Source organism: Cyprinus carpio, chromosome A9 (assembly GCF_018340385.1).
Source record: "Cyprinus carpio isolate SPL01 chromosome A9, ASM1834038v1, whole genome shotgun sequence".
NCBI classification, from domain to species: Eukaryota; Metazoa; Chordata; class Actinopteri; order Cypriniformes; family Cyprinidae; genus Cyprinus; species Cyprinus carpio.
The window spans coordinates 9720220-9739219 of NC_056580.1; the positions used below are offsets into that span (position 1 = coordinate 9720220).

General features: G+C 36.4%; 1 protein-coding gene across 1 annotated transcript in view; it reads left to right on the plus strand.

Annotated features, from left to right (window-relative positions):
* Positions 1-19000, plus strand: part of LOC109090008 (partitioning defective 3 homolog B-like) — a 141711-nt gene that overhangs the window by 47160 nt on the left and 75551 nt on the right. The window contains exons 6-10 of the mRNA XM_042763083.1: positions 6200-6289; positions 11193-11318; positions 12281-12678; positions 16765-16904; positions 17023-17151. Coding sequence (XP_042619017.1) covers positions 6200-6289; positions 11193-11318; positions 12281-12678; positions 16765-16904; positions 17023-17151 — 883 coding nt within the window. The remainder of the gene's footprint in view (positions 1-6199; positions 6290-11192; positions 11319-12280; positions 12679-16764; positions 16905-17022; positions 17152-19000) is intronic.

Here is a 19000-nt window from a genome sequence, read left to right on the forward strand (position 1 = left end):
TGTGTTTGAGTGCACAATTTTAGAGCTTTTGTGGAATAACTTCAAATCTATAATATGACTGGAAAAAAAGTACTTCTAAAGTGTTTGTCAAACACTGTACTTCAAACTCATCAACACAACTTTGTTCACATTGGGGCAGCTGTGGCCTAATGGTTAGAGATTTGGACTTGTAACCAGAAGGTCGCAGGTTCGAGTCTCGGTGCTGGCAGGAGTTGTAGGTGGAGGGGAGTGAATGAACAGCGCTCTCTTCCACCCTCAATACCCATGGCTGAAGTGCCCTTGAGCAAAGGCACTGAACCCCCAGTTCCTCCCCGGGCGCTGGATATAGCTGCCCACTGCTCCGGGTGTGTGTTCACTTCTCACTGCTGTGTGTGTGCACTTGGATGGGTTAAATGCAGAGCACCAATTTCGAGTATGGGTTTCCAATACTTGACAAATATGTCACGACTTTCACTTTCATTATTGAAGTGAACTTTTGCCTGTTTGGTGATTAGATTAACTGTTTTGGGCTGCTGTCTTGTATTGAACATGACGTGTTTTGTATGTGATACCTGTGAGTTGACGTAGACGTGACGCAGTGCTTCTCGTTCGGTTTGTGATGACCTTGATGGATCACATTTATGGTGCTCATTTTGACCTGATTTGGAGCTTGACAAGTCTCCATCCAGTCATTTTGTATGGAAATACCGTGAAAAAGGAGAATACGGAGAATTTTCAGTTCTGTGTGAACTATCACTTTAATGTCTTTTGACAGCATCTTTGGCATCCTAGGCTCATCCTGGTAAAGGAATGTCATGCAAGTACTGATCTGTACTGAAAACTCCAACTATTAGAATTTCCTCCAGTCCCATCTCAAAAAGAGGATTTAGACAGTTTTACAGCTCAAATAATGCATTCAAAACATCTGTCCCATGGATCTCCACTGTTAGTGTGTTTACCATCAAAATTACTGTGGTAATCAGATGTGTGGGACAGATGTAGTACATGCTCTAGACATTAAGCTGAAAATAATTTTGCACATTTCTGTATGAGTAGCAGTTAAGACGAAGTGCTGGTCTACAGTAACCTGCCAATTACCTTTGTATTTGCAAAGTGCTGTTTAAATAAGTTTTACCAGCCCCTCTATTTATTTCGAAGGTAAACGGGCTTAACGTTAGTCATCCTTTAATGCTATGAGTCTGGCGTATTAGCCGCTGGAGACTGAGAGCATGATTGTGCATGCGGTGCTTCTGCATCCCTGTTGAGTGACTGGATCCCTGATTGTGAGGCCGAATTAAAGTCCTTCTGAATAGGAGGATTATTTCAACCCTGTAGGGGAGCTTTACTCTGGGTTAAACACTGGCAGGTAAACACACAGCCTTGTTCACACCTCTTCACATACATTTTCCATTACTCAGTCCTCTCCAGCCTACATCAGACATCTCTGAATTTGCAAAACAATAGCCAACGCATAAAAAACAGCAACTGCATTCAAATAGTCCTTCATTCAGCATGTTTCTCCAGGAACTCTTGCAAAGCAGGCCCACACTCGGCTCGTACACAATCACACGAGAGACTGTTAATCTGAACCACAGCTCTTATTTGTGCAAAGCTGCTGAAGCTCATCACTTTGAAGATGGAGAGTTGAAAAGACGGGAGAGCTTTGATAATTTGCTCTCTTTTATTCGTATCTGCCTTTTTTTTTGTACCTTGGCTTCTGTCTGTATGGAAGAGAGAGCAGGTAAATAAAGAGGACACCTGCTCTATTGCCACTTTCCTGTTTTACAGCCATGCTTTCATCCACTGTCCTCATCTTTAGATGGTTGGACAGGCTTTCTTCACCGTTAATTTGTTTGCCTGTTAATGCGGGATGTTTAACCAAAGAGGAAAAGTAGGAGTGAGGTAATGAACGAAAGAATCGAGGATTCTGAGCTTTGTTCCGAATCCTAGTAAGACTGCTCCTATAGGCATTATTGTAAAGTTGATCCAAAAGGTAGGCAACAAAATACCTTTTTTTTGGGCCAGATTGTGTTAAATTGTATGTGTGTGTGTATGTATATATATATATATATATATATATATATATATATATATATATATATATATATATATATATATATATATATATATATATGTGTATATATAAATATGTATATGTGTGTATATATATATATATATATATATATATATATATATATATATATATATATATATATATATATATATATATATATATATATATATATATATATAATATATGAATATATTTAAAAATGCCATTTTTTTTTCATGGCAAAGCAAAAAAAAAAATCTTGTATAAATAGTGCAAATACTGTGTTCACACTAACCCTCTAACCTATAAAATTCATACAATAATGAATGCATCCATAATGTATAGTATGTAACAACATTTTGGTTTGAAATGGAGAGTGGAGAGTGGAGAGTGAAAGTGAGAGTGCAAGATGGAAGGGTGCTGAGAGCCCCCACCCAATTAATGCTCCCTGGCCCCTCCTCAAGGATATGATTCCCTTTGGAATGTCTTATTTGGGCCGGCCTTGATTAACGAATATTCTGGTGAGTTGATGAAACTGCACTTCACAGGATTTACTCACGCTTACCACAGTTTTCCCCGTCTTTGTTGTTGTTTTTTGCAGTTTCCATCTCATGGTGATTGTGTTTAAACCCCATCTCTCTCGCTCTCTCTCTCTGTGCTGGGGAAGCTTATCAGTGTTGAGTCCTCTGAGCTCTGGGCAGACAGCTCTCTCCTGCATTAGCATCTCAACAGTCTCAGTTTTTTCTCCAAATAGACTCTCACACACAGTCAGACACAATCTGCACTACATACCTCAGGAAACATGAAAGAATTAAAGTCAAACAGAAGCCTGGAGAAGGGTGTATTTATGTTTGCGTGTGTGTGTGGTCAGCCTGCTGCAGTCATTAAGACCTCACACACACGGGTAAATTATTGGGCTAGATACCTGTTTTAGAGTGTTGGAGCTTAAGGCTTCAGGAAAAGAGAGACTCTCCACACATTTTTTAAATTGTAGTGTTTTATTTTACCACCTCATGCTCACTCACACCAGACTATAAAAAAAAAAAAAAAATCACTGCAGATAACTTGAGCACCAGCATTATAGCAATACAACTGATCATTATGTGGTTATTGCAGAAGATCTAAGTATGCTGTGAGAATGAAATCTTTGTTTTTCAGGCTTTTGATGATTTTTGATCTTGCTATATATTTCCTTCTGAATTAGCTTGAAAAAAAAAAAAAAAAATATATATATATATAAATATATAAACAAATATAAAATTATTTATGTATGTATGTATTTATTTATTTATTTATTTATTTATTTAACAGCCATTGTTTTAATAAAATTGCAATTAATATGTTGTAATGAATGGATAAACTCAATATCACAGTTTTGATTAGATTCATGGATGTTTAAAGCAGTAGTATGCTACATTGACACAAACTTATATTGTTGTGTATTTACAATGTATTATTTCCTAGAATTAAGTAAAAACATCTTTATAACTTTCATATAAATACAGTATTGCATTTTTTGAAAGAAATTAAAGTCATAGACTGCATTTTTTATTATTTTGTACTGTTCTCTGAGGTCCACTTATGTTATCAAGATGTTTACATCAAAAAACATAATTTAGAAGTAATAGGCTATTTTCTGTCCTGTTTTGACCCCCCTCATCTGAACGCTCGGTTTGAATAGGTGTAGCGGATTGTAGACTCGGAAGTAAATGCTCTGATTGGCTAACAGCTGTGTGTGTTTGACAGCTACATCCTTCATAGATGAATGCCACTGTGATTTAGGTTAAAAATGTATAAATACTCAGTACATATCAAACGATCTGTAATAACAGACAAAGCAATAGTGATTACAGTTACTCACACTTGTGTGGTGTGACATTATTGTCGGATCTGATATATTACGCACAGCATCGTCTTTCTGACGAATCTTACTGAAAATCCAGTGATGAATTGCGCATTGTTTGTAAATTAATCTGCGGTAAAATGAAGTGAACAAACAACCAAGTTCTTACTGAACTTTTTGTTTTTTTTTTACACTACATGTATTAAAAAAACTTTATAGTACAACAACCTCTTACATGTCAAAAGATCAAGGGAATTTTGATTTTTCAGTTCATGACCCCTTTAATATTTTTATTCAACAGGACTCACAAAATTGATCAAAAGTGACAATAAAGAAATTTATAATTTTATTTCAGCAAATGCTGTTCTTTTGAACTTTCAATTATTTAAAGAATCCTGAAAACAAATGATTCACAATCACTTCAACAATATTATACAACTGTTTTCAGCATTGATAATAATAATACATGTTTCTTCAGCACCAAATCAGCATATCAGAATGATTTCTGAATAATCATGAAAAACCAAATACTCCATCAAAGAAACAATTTACATTTTAAAACATATCAGAAAAAAATTATATTTTAAAATCTAATCAGATAGATTTTAAACTGAAATAATATTTCAATATAATATTTTTCACTGTAAAAAACCTGTCGACCCCAAACTTTTGTTGAACAGTTGTGTGTTTGGCCAGAGTATTATAAATGAAGACATCGGGGTTATTGTAACAGTGTTGTTCTCTTTGATTGCTGGAGTGTTTTGTATTTGTTCCTCATGACCTTGCAATCAGTGGCAGTGTTTTCATGTACTGTCCCTCAGGCATAATGACATGTACTTCATTGTAAGAATAGCACTGTCTCCCCAGCACTTCTCATTTTTGTTTTGTTTGTTTTTCTCCCTTCTCGATGTTCAAGTTTTCTTGACTATTCAAAGTCAAATTAATCCCCTCCAAGAGTTAAGTCTTGAATTTGAGCATTTTTTTGTATTTGTAGTTATTTCAGGGCTGATCATAAACATTAGGCAAAGTCTCAGAACTAACTAAGGGTGATCTCTTTAGAGCTTAGTATGTAGTGTGCACTCTATTTCAAGTGCATCAAACTTTATAAACCATTGTTTCAATAAAGACTGGCTCTCACTCGTTCTCTGTTAAGTGCTACTAGTTTTATCATCAGTTTCTATTCATGAAATTTAACTGTAAAATAAGCAGAGATATATAAATAACAGCAGTAGAGACAGTCTTGGTTACACATTCATTTCCAGATGACATGCGAGTCTAAACTAGTGGCACGCACATAGGCTAAAGTTCTCTGAAGCACATTCACTTCATTCCAGATTTTATTTAGTTTGCTTTTGACAGTCTCAGTTGTTGCCTTATGTCTGTCTTATGCATTCACTTAGTGAAATTTTAAATTACGTTTTTTGGTAGTTTATTAAAATATACTACTATTTAAACTTTTGAGGTCTAACATTTTGTTTGTTTTGAAAGATATTACTACTTTTATTCAGCAAGGGTAATTATTAGTATTCATAAGTATTATGATTTTTTTTTAAATAGTCTGTTTAATAATTTACAAACATTTTTTATTCTCATAGTATTCTAAACTTTTTTTTTTTCCTCTATACAGTGACAGCTCATTGTGACAGTTCATTTATTTATTTATTTATTTTTTGTTGCTTGCACAGATCAGTGGAGAAAGCTCCTTTTTGAGAACAGATGGTGTAGTTACAGCATATACCAGCAGGGGCTAATGGGAACTAACCAGCCAAACATGAAATACTGCACTGACCAATCAGCTTCCAGACTTATGTGTGTCATGTTTACTTTAATTCCATTGTGGGTCGGTCTCAGCCTGTCTTTCTCTTTCTCATGCTTTCATCCAGCTCATGCGGTGTCTCACTGTACTCACTCATGTATGACTGCAAATATTCCACTTTGAAGAACTATTAGTTGTGGATTAAAGGTTAATGATCAGTGCAGCAGTGCAACGGACCTTTCTGTCCACAGTTATCCACTTAACATTCCCGTCTATATCATCACACCACATGCCAAGAACATTAACTGCTGAAAAAGGGGAAAACAGGGAAAAAACATTTGAAAATTAGTCAGAAAGGCAGGCAACATAGAAACTATTTCAGCAGGGTATGTAGGAAAACAAGATCATGTGCTAGAGATCTGACTAACACAGACATGTACGGCGGCTCAGCACCCCCCCGCGTGAGATATAACTGAGCCACAATACACAGAGATTACACAGGTTTATGTTGTGCAGTCTGACGACTTAAAAATTTTAACTAATGGGTTTTGTTCTTGTGTGTGTGCAGCAGCAGCCTCACAAGGACGGTGGAGATTTCAAGAGAACAAGGGCCTCTAGGAATACACGTGGTGCCGTACTGTTCCTCTCTCAGCGGAAGGTTAGTACAGCACTCCACATTTCTCACATTCTCTCCTCTTCATACGCAAACGCACACTTTCTGGTGATGCATGTCTTACTTAAAGCATGTTGACTTGCGCCAGAGAAATCTAAGCTCCACCGCACACATTCAGAGCTTTGTTTGTGTCTGCATGTTTTTTGTTGTGGGGGAATTATGGGAATGTTCTGTGCTTCTCTCAGGCTTTTGAAGTCATGAATCAGAAGTGGGGTGTTTGTACCTTTTAGTTCATGTCTTTTAAGCTTTTGAGCTATCTATATGTTAGTGTACTACTTAAGGTTGACAAAATAATGTTTAGGTGAATTTAATAAGAAATTAAACAGAATGTAAATCTTTCTTTTTTGGGAAGACTGACCAAGAATATTGACGACTGTTCCTGCATGGCAGTTTTTTTTTTTTGCCCAATCATTATTCATGGAGTCTTTAAATTATTCCAGAAATTATGTATTTAATTCTTCCATGCAAATGAGGGGTCACATATTACTTTTTTTTTTTTTTTTTGATTTCCCAATCCAGAACAGAAAAAAAAAAAAAAAATGTATTTGTGGTTATTTGCATTTGTATGTTCTATTGTTTGTTCATTCATTCATTCATTGATTCATTCATTGATTCATTCATTCATTCATTCATTCATTCAAAGAGATTTCAGTTAGATTATATTTGTTTATAAATCTAAATCAGTTAAATTCCAGTAAATCTAATGTAGATCAATTTTTGGAGGCCTGGAGCCCAGCAGAGTTTTGTTCCAACCCTGCTTCAATACACATAGCATGTATTTTTCAAATAAGCATGAAGGACTTGATTAGTTGGATCAGGTGTGCTTAATAAGGGTTGAATTTAAGGAGTTTGACACTCCTGATCTAGATTTTGGTTTTTGTTCACATTTGAACTTAAAAATATTATTTTAATTTTCCAGCGTAGAATAAGATATTCTAAAAACAGAAATAATGTGTAAAAAAAAAAAAAAAAAAAAAAAAAAAAAAGTTTATTTGCATTGTATTTTAAGTTTATTTTTTTATTTTTTTATTGTAGCATTTGAAGAAATTTCAACTAAATTATATAGAAGATTTAGCGAGTAAACATAAATACAAAAAAAAAAAAAAAAACCCTTGCAAAAACCCGATGACTTGTGCACAATAAGAACAGAAATGTGCATTAAGATGCAAAATGTGTACTTAAAGACTTATGTATGTAAACCTCTGTGTACCTGCATAGTTCCTACTGTTCATCAGGACCAAGGTGCTGAACACTGAATATACGTTGTTTAAATATGGACAGTCATATGTTCATGTGCTCATGGTTGTGGATAGGACATTTTTTGTTTTGTTGGGTATCCTGTGGTGTTCAGACTGCTGCAGCTGCTGTTTCAAGCGGGTCAGCAGTATAAACCCACAGCTCTGTTTGAAGGCAGGAGCAGGGCTGTGGGGTCAGCATCGAGTGCTGCTGGCTCAGGGAAACTCATCACGACATTTCATAGGGTAAATGAGAGGGGTTAAAAGTTAAGTACTTCAGCTGTAAGGGGGGGGGGGTTGGGATTGACCATTTGTAAAACTAAGTTAGATGTAGTTTTTATGTTACATGGACACCCACAATACATTCTCCATTGTTCATTCTGCTGCATTTATTTGATCATAGGCGCAGTAAAAAATAGTGACATGTTATTACAATTTTAAATAACTGTTTTCTGTTTGAATAGGTTTCAAAATGTAATTTATTACTGTGATGAACAACATTTACTTGAAATAGAAATCTTTTGAAACATTATGCATATCTTCACTGTAATTTTGTCAATTTAACACATCCTTGCTAAATAAAATTAGTAGTTTCTTTAAAAAATAAAGGTTACACTTTATTTTAAGGTGTCCTTGTTACAGTATAATTATACAGTACACTTAAGTACTGAGTAATACTAATTAACTACATGTACTTACTGTATAGTTAGGGTTAGGATTAGGGTTTGGTTTAGGGTTACTTGCATGAAATTATGAATAATTAATTGTTATTATAATAGTAAGTACGTTTAACGTGTAACAAGGATTATAACTGTTTAAATAAAGTGTTACCTAAACAAAAAAATAAATATAATTGTACTGACCCCAACTTTTGAATAGTATGTTTATTTATTAATTTTTAATTTAATTTTTTTATTATTATTTATTCTTAATTCTGGTGTTAAAAAAAAAATACAAATTAAATATTTATTTATTTATTTATTTTTCTTTCTTTCTTTCTTTTTTCTTTCTTCTTTTTTTTAAGGCAGACAAAATAGTATAGATTGGTTATATTGCTATTATATTTCTTATTAGCAGGCCCACCCACATTTGTCATGGTCTGATATGGATTTTTCAATGACTAATGAAAAAAAAAGAAAAAAAAAAGTATAAGTAGAGAGCAGTGTGATTACATTAATGCAGATATATTTAAGCAAATGTAGGTTGGTAAGAACAAAAAAAAAAAATAAAAAAAAATGCAATATTTACTAAGTAGTAATTTTTTCACAAAATCATTTATGAAGTCATATATGAAGTTCTACATACTTCTCTCCCCTTTTGTGTTTGCAAATAATTTGGCTAAATTGCTGTTACACCCCTATCTTAGCTTTGGTGCTTGTTTTGGAGTTTTTGTGCATGATCAAAAAGAAGCTGTCCTGATTGTGAGTCACATAATCTTCAAAGTGCAATTTCTGAGTAACTTTGGCTAACTTTTACCTTGCATGAACTTCTGTGGAATGGCTCAGTTAATGACCAGATGTTTTTATGGTTGAGCACTCTTACTGTCTGACATGCACTAAGTTCTAATTCTTTCTCTTTTTGACTGAAACTGAGTCATCAGAGAGAGCCACAAGGGACTGAGACAGCACAGGAGTCTTAATAAAGACAGATACCTCCCTGTAGGATTCAGTCTTTTTCTTTTGTTTCTCTCACTCTCTCCTCCTGTATATCTCCATCACCCCCCTCACTCACATCTCCCACAGGCCTTAACCTCCATCTGTTTCCTTTAGACATGCCATGCCCCTCTCTCTGTGTGTCAAAGGTCACCCTGTCTTAAAGACTGTCGTAATATTCTCCAATGGTGAGGCGAGTGATAACATAAACAGGCATGTTAGCAAATGCAGAGTGACTTCATGTGGACGGGAAGCCTAACTAATGGAGGGGTGAAGAGATCCTTCCTGAGCATTAGCAGGTCACACTCTCATGTCTTACACCAACACAAGGCTAATTCACTCCAGAACCTGGGCCGCTATCTTCATACGGATTCCATGCCGCTAATCTGACCTCTGGTGTTATTGGAGAGTTTTTACGCACAATTGTTTTTGTTATTTATAGTTTTGTTTAGTCTGAAGGTGATAATAGGAGACGTTATTAGTTTACATTCAGGTTTGCTTGACTACTCATTTTTACCAGTCAACTAGTTGAGAATGCTGAATAATAAGATGCAGTGGTAGCATATTCCTGAAAATCGTCTGCATCTTTCGCTTTAGGTATATTGTTTTTACTGTTTTTGTTTTTTGTGGTTTTCGTGATTTTATTGTGATGCATTATTTTTCAGTATATGTATGGCTGTTTAAAATGCTTAAAAATTTAAATATAAGGATTTTTGTTGGGTAATGGCAATGAACACACAATATGTAAGTGTGCAGAATTCCTAAAACATTTCTTTGAGGACAGTAAAGTTTATTTTCAATTTCACATTAAATACATAAAACATGTTTTTGATAGAAAATAACCATTTTGTGATTGGTGGAATCAGCCGATGAATATATTAGTGTGGAATCTGCTGGTAACTGATTAAATGTGTTATATTTTATATGTTGGTGTTAAAATGATCATTGGCCACTCTCATTGGTATATTTCTGGCATATACTGTAGAATAAATTGTATTTTAAAATATATTAAAATGGCAAAGTTATTTTAAATGAAAAATGAAGATTTCACAATATTATTTCTATTTACTGTATTTTTGATCAAATAAATGCAGCCTTGGTGAGTGTAACAGACAGACCTTTGAACAGTACTGCATGTATAGTATATATGAGTTTAAAGCCACATAGTATAGCTGTTGTAGTTGATCTGCGCTGTAACTGTGGACATGTGAATGTTTTTAGTGATGTGTAGAATCATAAACAGGCCGGTTATTGTGGCTCTTGCTGTCAGCAGCTGAAGACAAATAAACTTAGTCTCTTTCATACACTTCCTGAAAACTCAACCTTTATCCCTCCAGTCAAATATCACCTCTCTGAGGAAACAATTTCAGTCCAGTGTGACTCTACAAATGTCCATTTGAATTTCTGCAAAAGTATCTTCCATAATTTCTCCATGCCTCTACAGCACTGTAGACAGTGCCGCGGCCCACTGTAATGTATGAATGTGTTATTCAGAGTGAATGAGCCCGAGTGCACTGCCTGCGGGTGAAGACTGAGGGATTAATACTCATCTGCCATGCCTGCTCCTGCTTTATGAGTTTCTCCAGCCTGATAGCCTTTATCACTGCCAGCCATAGCACTGATGTCTTGTGTTTTGCAAAGCGGTCTGTACATCTGGGTTTTTCAGGGTGCTTGGGATGGCAAATCTTTTGTCTATTGACATCAATAATTAAAGTGACGGCTCAAACGAATCTGAAACATAAATTTATCCTGGACTTAAAAAAAGCCAAATGCATAGAGGAGACTTTTCCTCATTTCAGAATTCCCTACAATACACTAGTGTGGACCATGTTGATACTTGAATAAGTAGTTTTTTATAATTATTATCTAATTACTGGGTAATTATTGTGTTTTACATGTGCTGTTGTTCTATTATAATACAATAGCACAGCCTGTCATGGCCAGTCGCTGGCTGGTGCTGTGCTCTATTTTGTTGGTAATTTATGGTTTGCTCTCTCGCAGGGCTCTGGGTCTGCACATTCGAGGGGTGGAAGAGAACAGTCGCTCCAAAAGGGAAGGCATCTTTCAGGACGATGAGTGCATTGTCAAAATTAATGATACTGAATTAATGGACAAATCCTTTTCACAGTGAGTCTCTTTCTGCTTCACCTTCTGGTCTGCTCTCTCTGTCTCCATCTCATGATATCCGTTCCTTCCTGTTGTGATACTTTGTTTTTAGCCTTGTCTTTTGATGTAATGGTTGTAAAAACAGGCATGGTGTCCGTTTTTTGTACTCTATTTATGGCTGTCACCTCTGGACTGGTCTCAAATAGCAGAAAAACACTCAACCCATGGTGACAGAGCCCTTCCAGCAGTCATGGTTATTTACTGTGCACTGTTTGGTGTGTGCAGTAGATCTTCTACTCTTAAATTGCATTACTACACGCTGTCATGCTGATCAGAGATCTGCTACCTGACCCATAGCTGTCAAGATCTGACAAATCATTGGGTTTTGGGGCAGTTTTTAACATATAATGTTAGATTTGTGTTAGTTTTGATGGTACGAGCATATGAAGAGAACCCAAATTAACAAGATATATTCTTCAAACATTCTTCATATTAGATAGCTGCTATAGGAGCAGAAATTGTTTGACGCAAAAGTTAATCAGAGCTTGCCATACCTGTTGAAACATTACCCAGTTGTTCCATGGTCATCATGTACATTATGCATACATTATATACACATATCTCCGCTAAGGAGAATTACTTCTGTCCAGTAGAAGGTCACATTAATTTTATTATGCTCAGGATGGATGGATGGTTTTTGAATTAAACCAGTCAAGCAAAAATAAAGGAGGTGGATTGCTTTGTCATTTGTGATGCGTAGGACTCATTAGTCATAACCCCAATTATTCTGTCAGAATAAATGTCAGAGTGAGTTTTATCTAAACAAAGATTATTCGATATATTACAATTTCCACCTCTTTTTAGTTTCCAGGTTTATTTGTTTCATCAAGCAACTTGCAAATAATTATAAAAAATTGCAATAAAATAATTACTTTTTCTATTTCCTGTGTTCCTTATCTCTTTCTCCCTCTGTCTTTTGCCAGAGCACAGGAAATATTCAGACAAGCCATGCGTTCATCCATCGTTCGTTTAGAAGTTGTTCCAGTTTTTAACAAAGAACGCTTTGAGAAGACTGTGATCGGCCACCTCTTTAACTCCGAAAACCCTGACACATCCACACGGACCAAAGACCCTCCACCGCTGAAGGTGAAGCCCATCGTGAAGCCTGTGGAGACCTCCTCAGGATGGCAAGCTGAGTTTCAGGAGTCCAACAGCAGTCTAGAGGGTCGCTCTCTGAGCTCCCCATTACCCCTCAGGCTCTCACCCACCCCCAGAAGCAAAAGTGCTGACAGCCCCCTCCTGAAAAACAGCCTGGGACCATCACCTCTACAAAACCACAACAAGAAGGATGGAAGGAGGCTCAGAATCAATCTTAAGAAAGGTAAACAACTGGAAAAGATGGACTGTATAAAAGGAATTGTTGAGAAAAATTTAACACAACCTGAGGAAATCAGATTTTTAAGTTCTCTCAAATATTGTTTTAATTGGCTTTAGTAACACTACTTTGTTCTGTCAGTTTGAATTAGTTTGTTCACCAATGCAGAATGTCTTATTCATCCAATAAATTCATGAAGGCAACTATGTATTTCTTGTAAAATAGTTGCACAAAATAAATTAATCTATCGATTTGGTAGCCTATACATATAATTTTGAAAGGACAATTAATACGTGACATAAACTATACTATCGTTTCTGAAAGCGCAATCTCCAACAAATCAAAGACATCTGGGATATAGTTTTAGAAAGTTGTACATAGAATTCAAGACTTGACACAAACCTCAACAACCGTGACAATCAACAAATGTTCAAAGATGAGCTCTTAACATCACAAAAGTTTGGTGAAACAGTAATCCTGTAACAGTAACCTCATAATTTATTCATGCTGCAGTGCATGCTGGGAACTCAAAAACTCTTAACATTTTAGAGATATTGTCAAATTTGTAATTCTTCATTCAGACAGCTGTGTTTGACTAGTTGGGACAACATTTGGAGGAATTCTATTGGTCTCAAGTAATTTAAATTTCTTATTTTTAAGTTTTTTGTGACTCAAAAGGTCCCATAAACTGTTTGTTACAGTAAAAGTTACAGTTATCTGAGATATAATACAGAATTAACACAAATGTATATTTATTTAACAAAATCATGTATGGATCTGAGATTGAAAAACCCTGCATACTGTATAAGTATGCTTACATTAAATTACATTAAAATTCTCCTTTTAAAAGAACATACACATTCCTGCAAGATCTTTTAAAGGAATGTATTTCTTTTTACAATGATTCTCTCCCTTACTCTAACATTGGTCGACTTTGTAGTCGGTGGGTTTGGCCGTCTAATCGAATAAATGAAGCTGTAATTTCAGGCTGCAAAGTCTATTAAAGAGCACCTATCATGGAATTTTGAAATTTACCTTTCATGTAGTGTGTAACATAGATCTAAGTGAACAAAAACATCCTGCAAAGTTTGAAATATGACAGTGCACCGTATATAAAGTTATTGTCTTTCAAAAGTAAGAGTCGACTCTGAGTCATTTTTATGAATCGTTAGAAGGCCGAAGCTTTTTCTCTGACTAGATGACGTCAACTTGTCAAGTTATTTGAATACGTTACGCCCACTTATTGCGCTCCAAGACGCCAGTGAAAACTAGAAAACATCATGGCGACGAGACGCTGTGTTCTGAAGTGCGACTCAAAAGCAAAACTTTTTTCATCTGCCCAAGGATGAGCGTTTGGAGACTAAGTGGCTACAATTCATATATACAACTGTACCACAGAAGTATAGTCCGAGCCTTGTGCTTTGGTTCACGAAATTTTGAAGACGATTGCTTTACCAACTTAAATGCAATCAAACTTGGATTCGCGAGCCGGCTGATATTGAAGGAAGGTTCAGTTCCAAGTGTATTTGCATCAGATTCCTCCTCCGTATCACAACATGTAAGTGTTATTAATAATTCTTGCTTTTACGTTTTATGTAGCATGCTTAATAATTGTTTGGTTTGTTGTGTAAGCACCGTTTAGCTTCTAGGTCTTCAATGACAACTGTATTGAGATATGTGAATTGTTTGTCATTGTGTTGTCTGATCAAGTATTTTAAAGTTGCAAATTGTTTCTGTGTAGTTGTAGCCCCAGTTAAATAACTATTACTATGTTAATTTTTTTATATATGCTTTCTATCTTTTCAAAGTACATATAATGTGTTTCCAGGTAAAGCACGATATTACGGTCTTACTGAAGTAGTTCTAAAAATTTGCAGTGAACCTAAGAATATGTTGATTATTGTAGACTGACGTCATTCTAATTACTTTGTTTAATAATAAAGAATGTAGTGTAGCACACAGACTTTATAATAATTGTGAAACTGCTGTTTATTGTGCTGCACTGGCAGTTACAGGGTTAATGCGGGAGAGATGAGTGATTTCGGCTGGTGTGCTCCTGTGAGCGTCTTTTGTCTGTCGTTCTTCAAACATTACAGTAGACATATTTTTTTTTGCAAACTGTATTGTTTAATCAGTTAGTCACGTTAGCACTCGGCTAACGTATCCACCTAGTGTTCACAGTTTAGCAGCTAAACTTTAGCTGTTGGCACGATTCGCTTGCATAAGTGTTTTTGTATTTTATGTCATTATAAGAACGGATTGATTATATTATTGTTTTATGTAAAGGTGCTTTGTCAGTGGTAGCGCTGGCTTACTGGCTCAAGGACTCATCTCTGTGCCAATCACAACAGGTTTTCCAATCAGAGCAGAGTAGGCTTGAGGAAGGGAGGGGCTTGCTCCGAACTTGCTTGAAACGTATCATTTCCTAATAATTGGCAAATGACTCTAATATTAAAATGTATGTTCTGAGAAAATTACAATGTTTTCTGATCTTAGATGCATTTAAACCTGTTGTAGGGCACTCCAACACAATATTAGGACACTTTAAAATACCATATGACCTGCTCTTTAAGTTCTTATTGATTCTGTCATTAATGATGATATAAATTCATCGTTGGAACAAAAAAGTGCTGACCGTAAAACGATTGTGCTAAATGACGAGCATAAAATGCTGTCTGAACGCCCCAGCTGCGCTCATTTTATCCCTGATCTCAGGGACAGGACTGGAAATATCCACACTAAAGACGTGCCTCGTGTCACACAGGGAGCTGTAGCCTTTTCTCTAATCTACCTATCAGTCACCGTGACAGCATCAAGACTGCTGTAAGAAGCAGTATGCACAGGTCAAGGCAGCAGCTCAGTTTAAATGGACCACCACCTGTGCTAGACAGTGGTCTCCTCCTTTAATATCCCCTTTTTATCCGGGCTGAAAGAAAAAAAGGGAATGGTTTCTAGTCAGGTGCTTATTTTTTTACCATTAATGTTTTTTTTTTTTTTTTTTTTTTCTGGTGGAACACTTGAATTTCATCTGAAAAGTGTAAATGTCAGCATCCGGAGGTCGTCCTGATATGAGTAATGATATTTCTGTTGTGAGTCAGGCTTGTGTTGACTTTAAGTTGTGTAAGGAAGAAAGAACATTTTGATTTTTAGCATTATCTCTTCCTCTCGCTTTCTCGGTTTACTTTAAACAAACTGTCTCTGATTCTGTCTTTCATTTTCATGCACTCTGTCTTTATTTTTTTCTGTCCCTTTGACTCTGACTCTTTGAAATGTGCTCAAATGTGAAATTAAACTTCAGTTTCTGAAGCCATGTGGCTGTAATCTCAGTCTCGCACAAGGATGGTCTTTATCAGCCCGACTGTCCCTGACAGGCCTCAGACAGACCCCCCCTGTGTACAGTATAGAGTCTATGAGGAGTTTTATAGAGCCAGTCTACCGCCTCTCTTCTGTTGGTTCCCATGATTTTTATTTTTTTATTTTAGGTATTTATAATACAGACTTTGGATCTTTGCGAAGATCTTCAAATAATTTTCTGCAGGACATTGTTTTAAAACTGAATTTATGATTTATCAATTTTAATGTATCTTATGTGCTATGATTAAATATAATGTACTGTACCTACTGTAGCATCCAAGAGTTTGAGGTTGCTAAGATTTTTTTTTGTTTTTGAAAGAAGTCTCATTCACACCGAGGCTGCATTTATGTCACTAAAATACAGATAAAAACAGTAATATTGTGAAATATTATTGCAATATAAAATAACTGTTTTAAGTTTTCTATTTTAATTTGTTTTAAAATGTAATTTATTCCTGTGAAGCAAAGCTTTTCAACAGTCATTAATCCAGTCTTCTGTGTCACATGATCCTTTTATTTTTAGGATATGAAATGTTATGGGCTGTTTATACACCCATATGGGACTTCAAATGCGACATTCAAAATGACTCTTTTACAGACAAATTGCTGATATTTTTATAGTGTGCTGACTGGGAAGAGAATAGTCTTCAAACATGAATTACTGAAGTATTGCTGACAAATTATGTTTAGGTAGTCTGTCAACCATTTTAATCCCGATCGCTCTCAATCTCTGCGTAGGTCCTGAAGGTCTGGGCTTCACTGTTGTGACCAGAGATTCTTCTGTGCATGGGCCTGGTCCCATCCTCGTCAAAAACATCCTACCCAGAGGAGCTGCTGTCAAAGACGGCCGCCTGCAGTCAGGTGACAGGATCCTAGAAGTGAGTCTCTTTCTGGAATAAGATGGGGTGTTTCTAGTATAGTAATGTATTTGATTGCTTGAATCAGTGTGAAGGTGCATATGAAATCAATTGAAAGTGAGTGCATGTGTGTATTCAGGTGAACGGTGTGGACATCACTGGCCGTTCCCAGGAGGAACTGGTGGCCATGTTACGCAGTACTAAGCAGGGGGACAGTGTGTGTCTGGTTGTGGCCAGACAGGAAGACATGTTCCTTCCACATGAGCTGGTAAGAGTCTTCTCTGTCTAACTACAATGCATCTAATTGAGTCATCAGTCTCATGGTAGAAACCATGTCTTATACATTTACCTCCTCCTGTCTGCTGCTAATAAACCTGCCTTAAAGTCTCTTCCTCTCTTGGTCTTTTCTTCCTTCCCAGTGCATGAATTTTCTGCATGATTGCGTAAATATATACAAAATATACACCCTATTTTCTGACAAGTGGGTTGGGTTGCTTGTGAAAGATGATGCAGTGTTTCCTACAGAATTCAGATTTTGTAGTGGGTGAACAAACAAACAAAACCCTTTTCAGTTCTAAAGTTCTAAACAGTTCTAAAGTCTGGGATAAGTAAGTTTTTTTTTTTCTATTGTTATGAATTTTTTTTCAGGAAAGAAGGATGCATAAAATGCATCAAATCAAAAGTGACAGACATTTAAAAGTGTTAAAAAAGATTTCTGTTTCAAATAAAAAGTTATTTTGGACTTTCGGTTTATAAAGAATTCTGAAAAAAAAAAATATGTGTCAAGCAAGTTTAGTTGCACTTAAGTGTTTGCCATGTTTGATGTGTATGTGTTTGTGTGTTGATCAATGTTGAATTCAAATAAAAGCCTAAATTAATTCTGTTCATCATATAAAGCAATAGTGTCTCTTCAGAAGATTTGGATTAAACTGATTCATTTGGGTTTTAGGGTGAACTGTCCCTTTAAGTGTCTCGTTCAAGAGCACAATGCATCACCCTTACAGGATCATACCTATAGCCTTTCAGATACCATCTCATATATTTAATCACCAAATCAAACCCACATAGCTTTAAAACAATGGGTGGACTACATAGAAGACTGTAAGGTCTGTATATGGCAGTGTTCTTCGGCAGGGCACTTGCTGTGCTTCAGACCAACAGGAAATGTAATGGCATGTTATTTGGGTCATCTGCAGTGATATCATGTGTCCCAGTGGAATGACTCTGCACTGTCATGTCTCTCTCCAAAGTCCAACAGGCCTCTGTTTGCTTTCTTAGCTGTGGAAGTTCATAGTCACACTGTAGTTCCTCAAGCCTTAAGGGCGGGTAGTCCCGAGCTTCCAGCCTTTGTCTCAACCCCTGTGGGACGTGTAAGTATGCTAGCTTTTGTCTGTTCAGATGTTCAGACGTCTTCACCTGTCATTCTTTCTCCCCTCAACTTTCCCTCCCTTTGTTTTTGTCCTTTTGATATCTTTCCTGATGAACCTGGCGACCCTAACACCCAGCCGCCGGAGCGCTGCCCTCTCTGCACACACCCTTCTGCCCACCTTGTAGTCTGACTTCCTGCTCTTATCCCTGCTTGTTGATTCAGCGCTGGGCAGGAAGTAGCGCAGGAGGTTGGGGCGCTCCTACAGGAAGTGCTGGAGCATGCAGGGCTGTGTGAAGTCAGGGACTACGACTGTGCAGCTGTGTGTTGCCTCTTCCTGTATCTCCCTCAGCGTAGTGCCCGTCGCTCTGCAGTCATCCAAATTCTGCCCTACTCAGCACTTTCTGTAAATAACCAAACGCTGAGAACCACACGCACTCGACTATTACTATAGCAGTGCCACTTAAACTTTGGCCCCTCGCAGGAAATGAGCTACAGCCTCCATTGTCAACATAATTCATGTATTTATTGAGATAAATTCACAGCAGCAAGAGAGGAATTTAGGACACAATAGTTGGCGTCCAACACCTTTTTGCTTCCTAACATGCAAGTCATAAGACATTAAAGAGCAAAATTAATACATAATACATAACATTCTAATGTATTGTTTAGTGTATTTTAATGTATGTTTCATTCAAACCAAGTTTTGGGTTTGAAAGATGTATTTTATGCTCATCAAGGCTGCATTTAT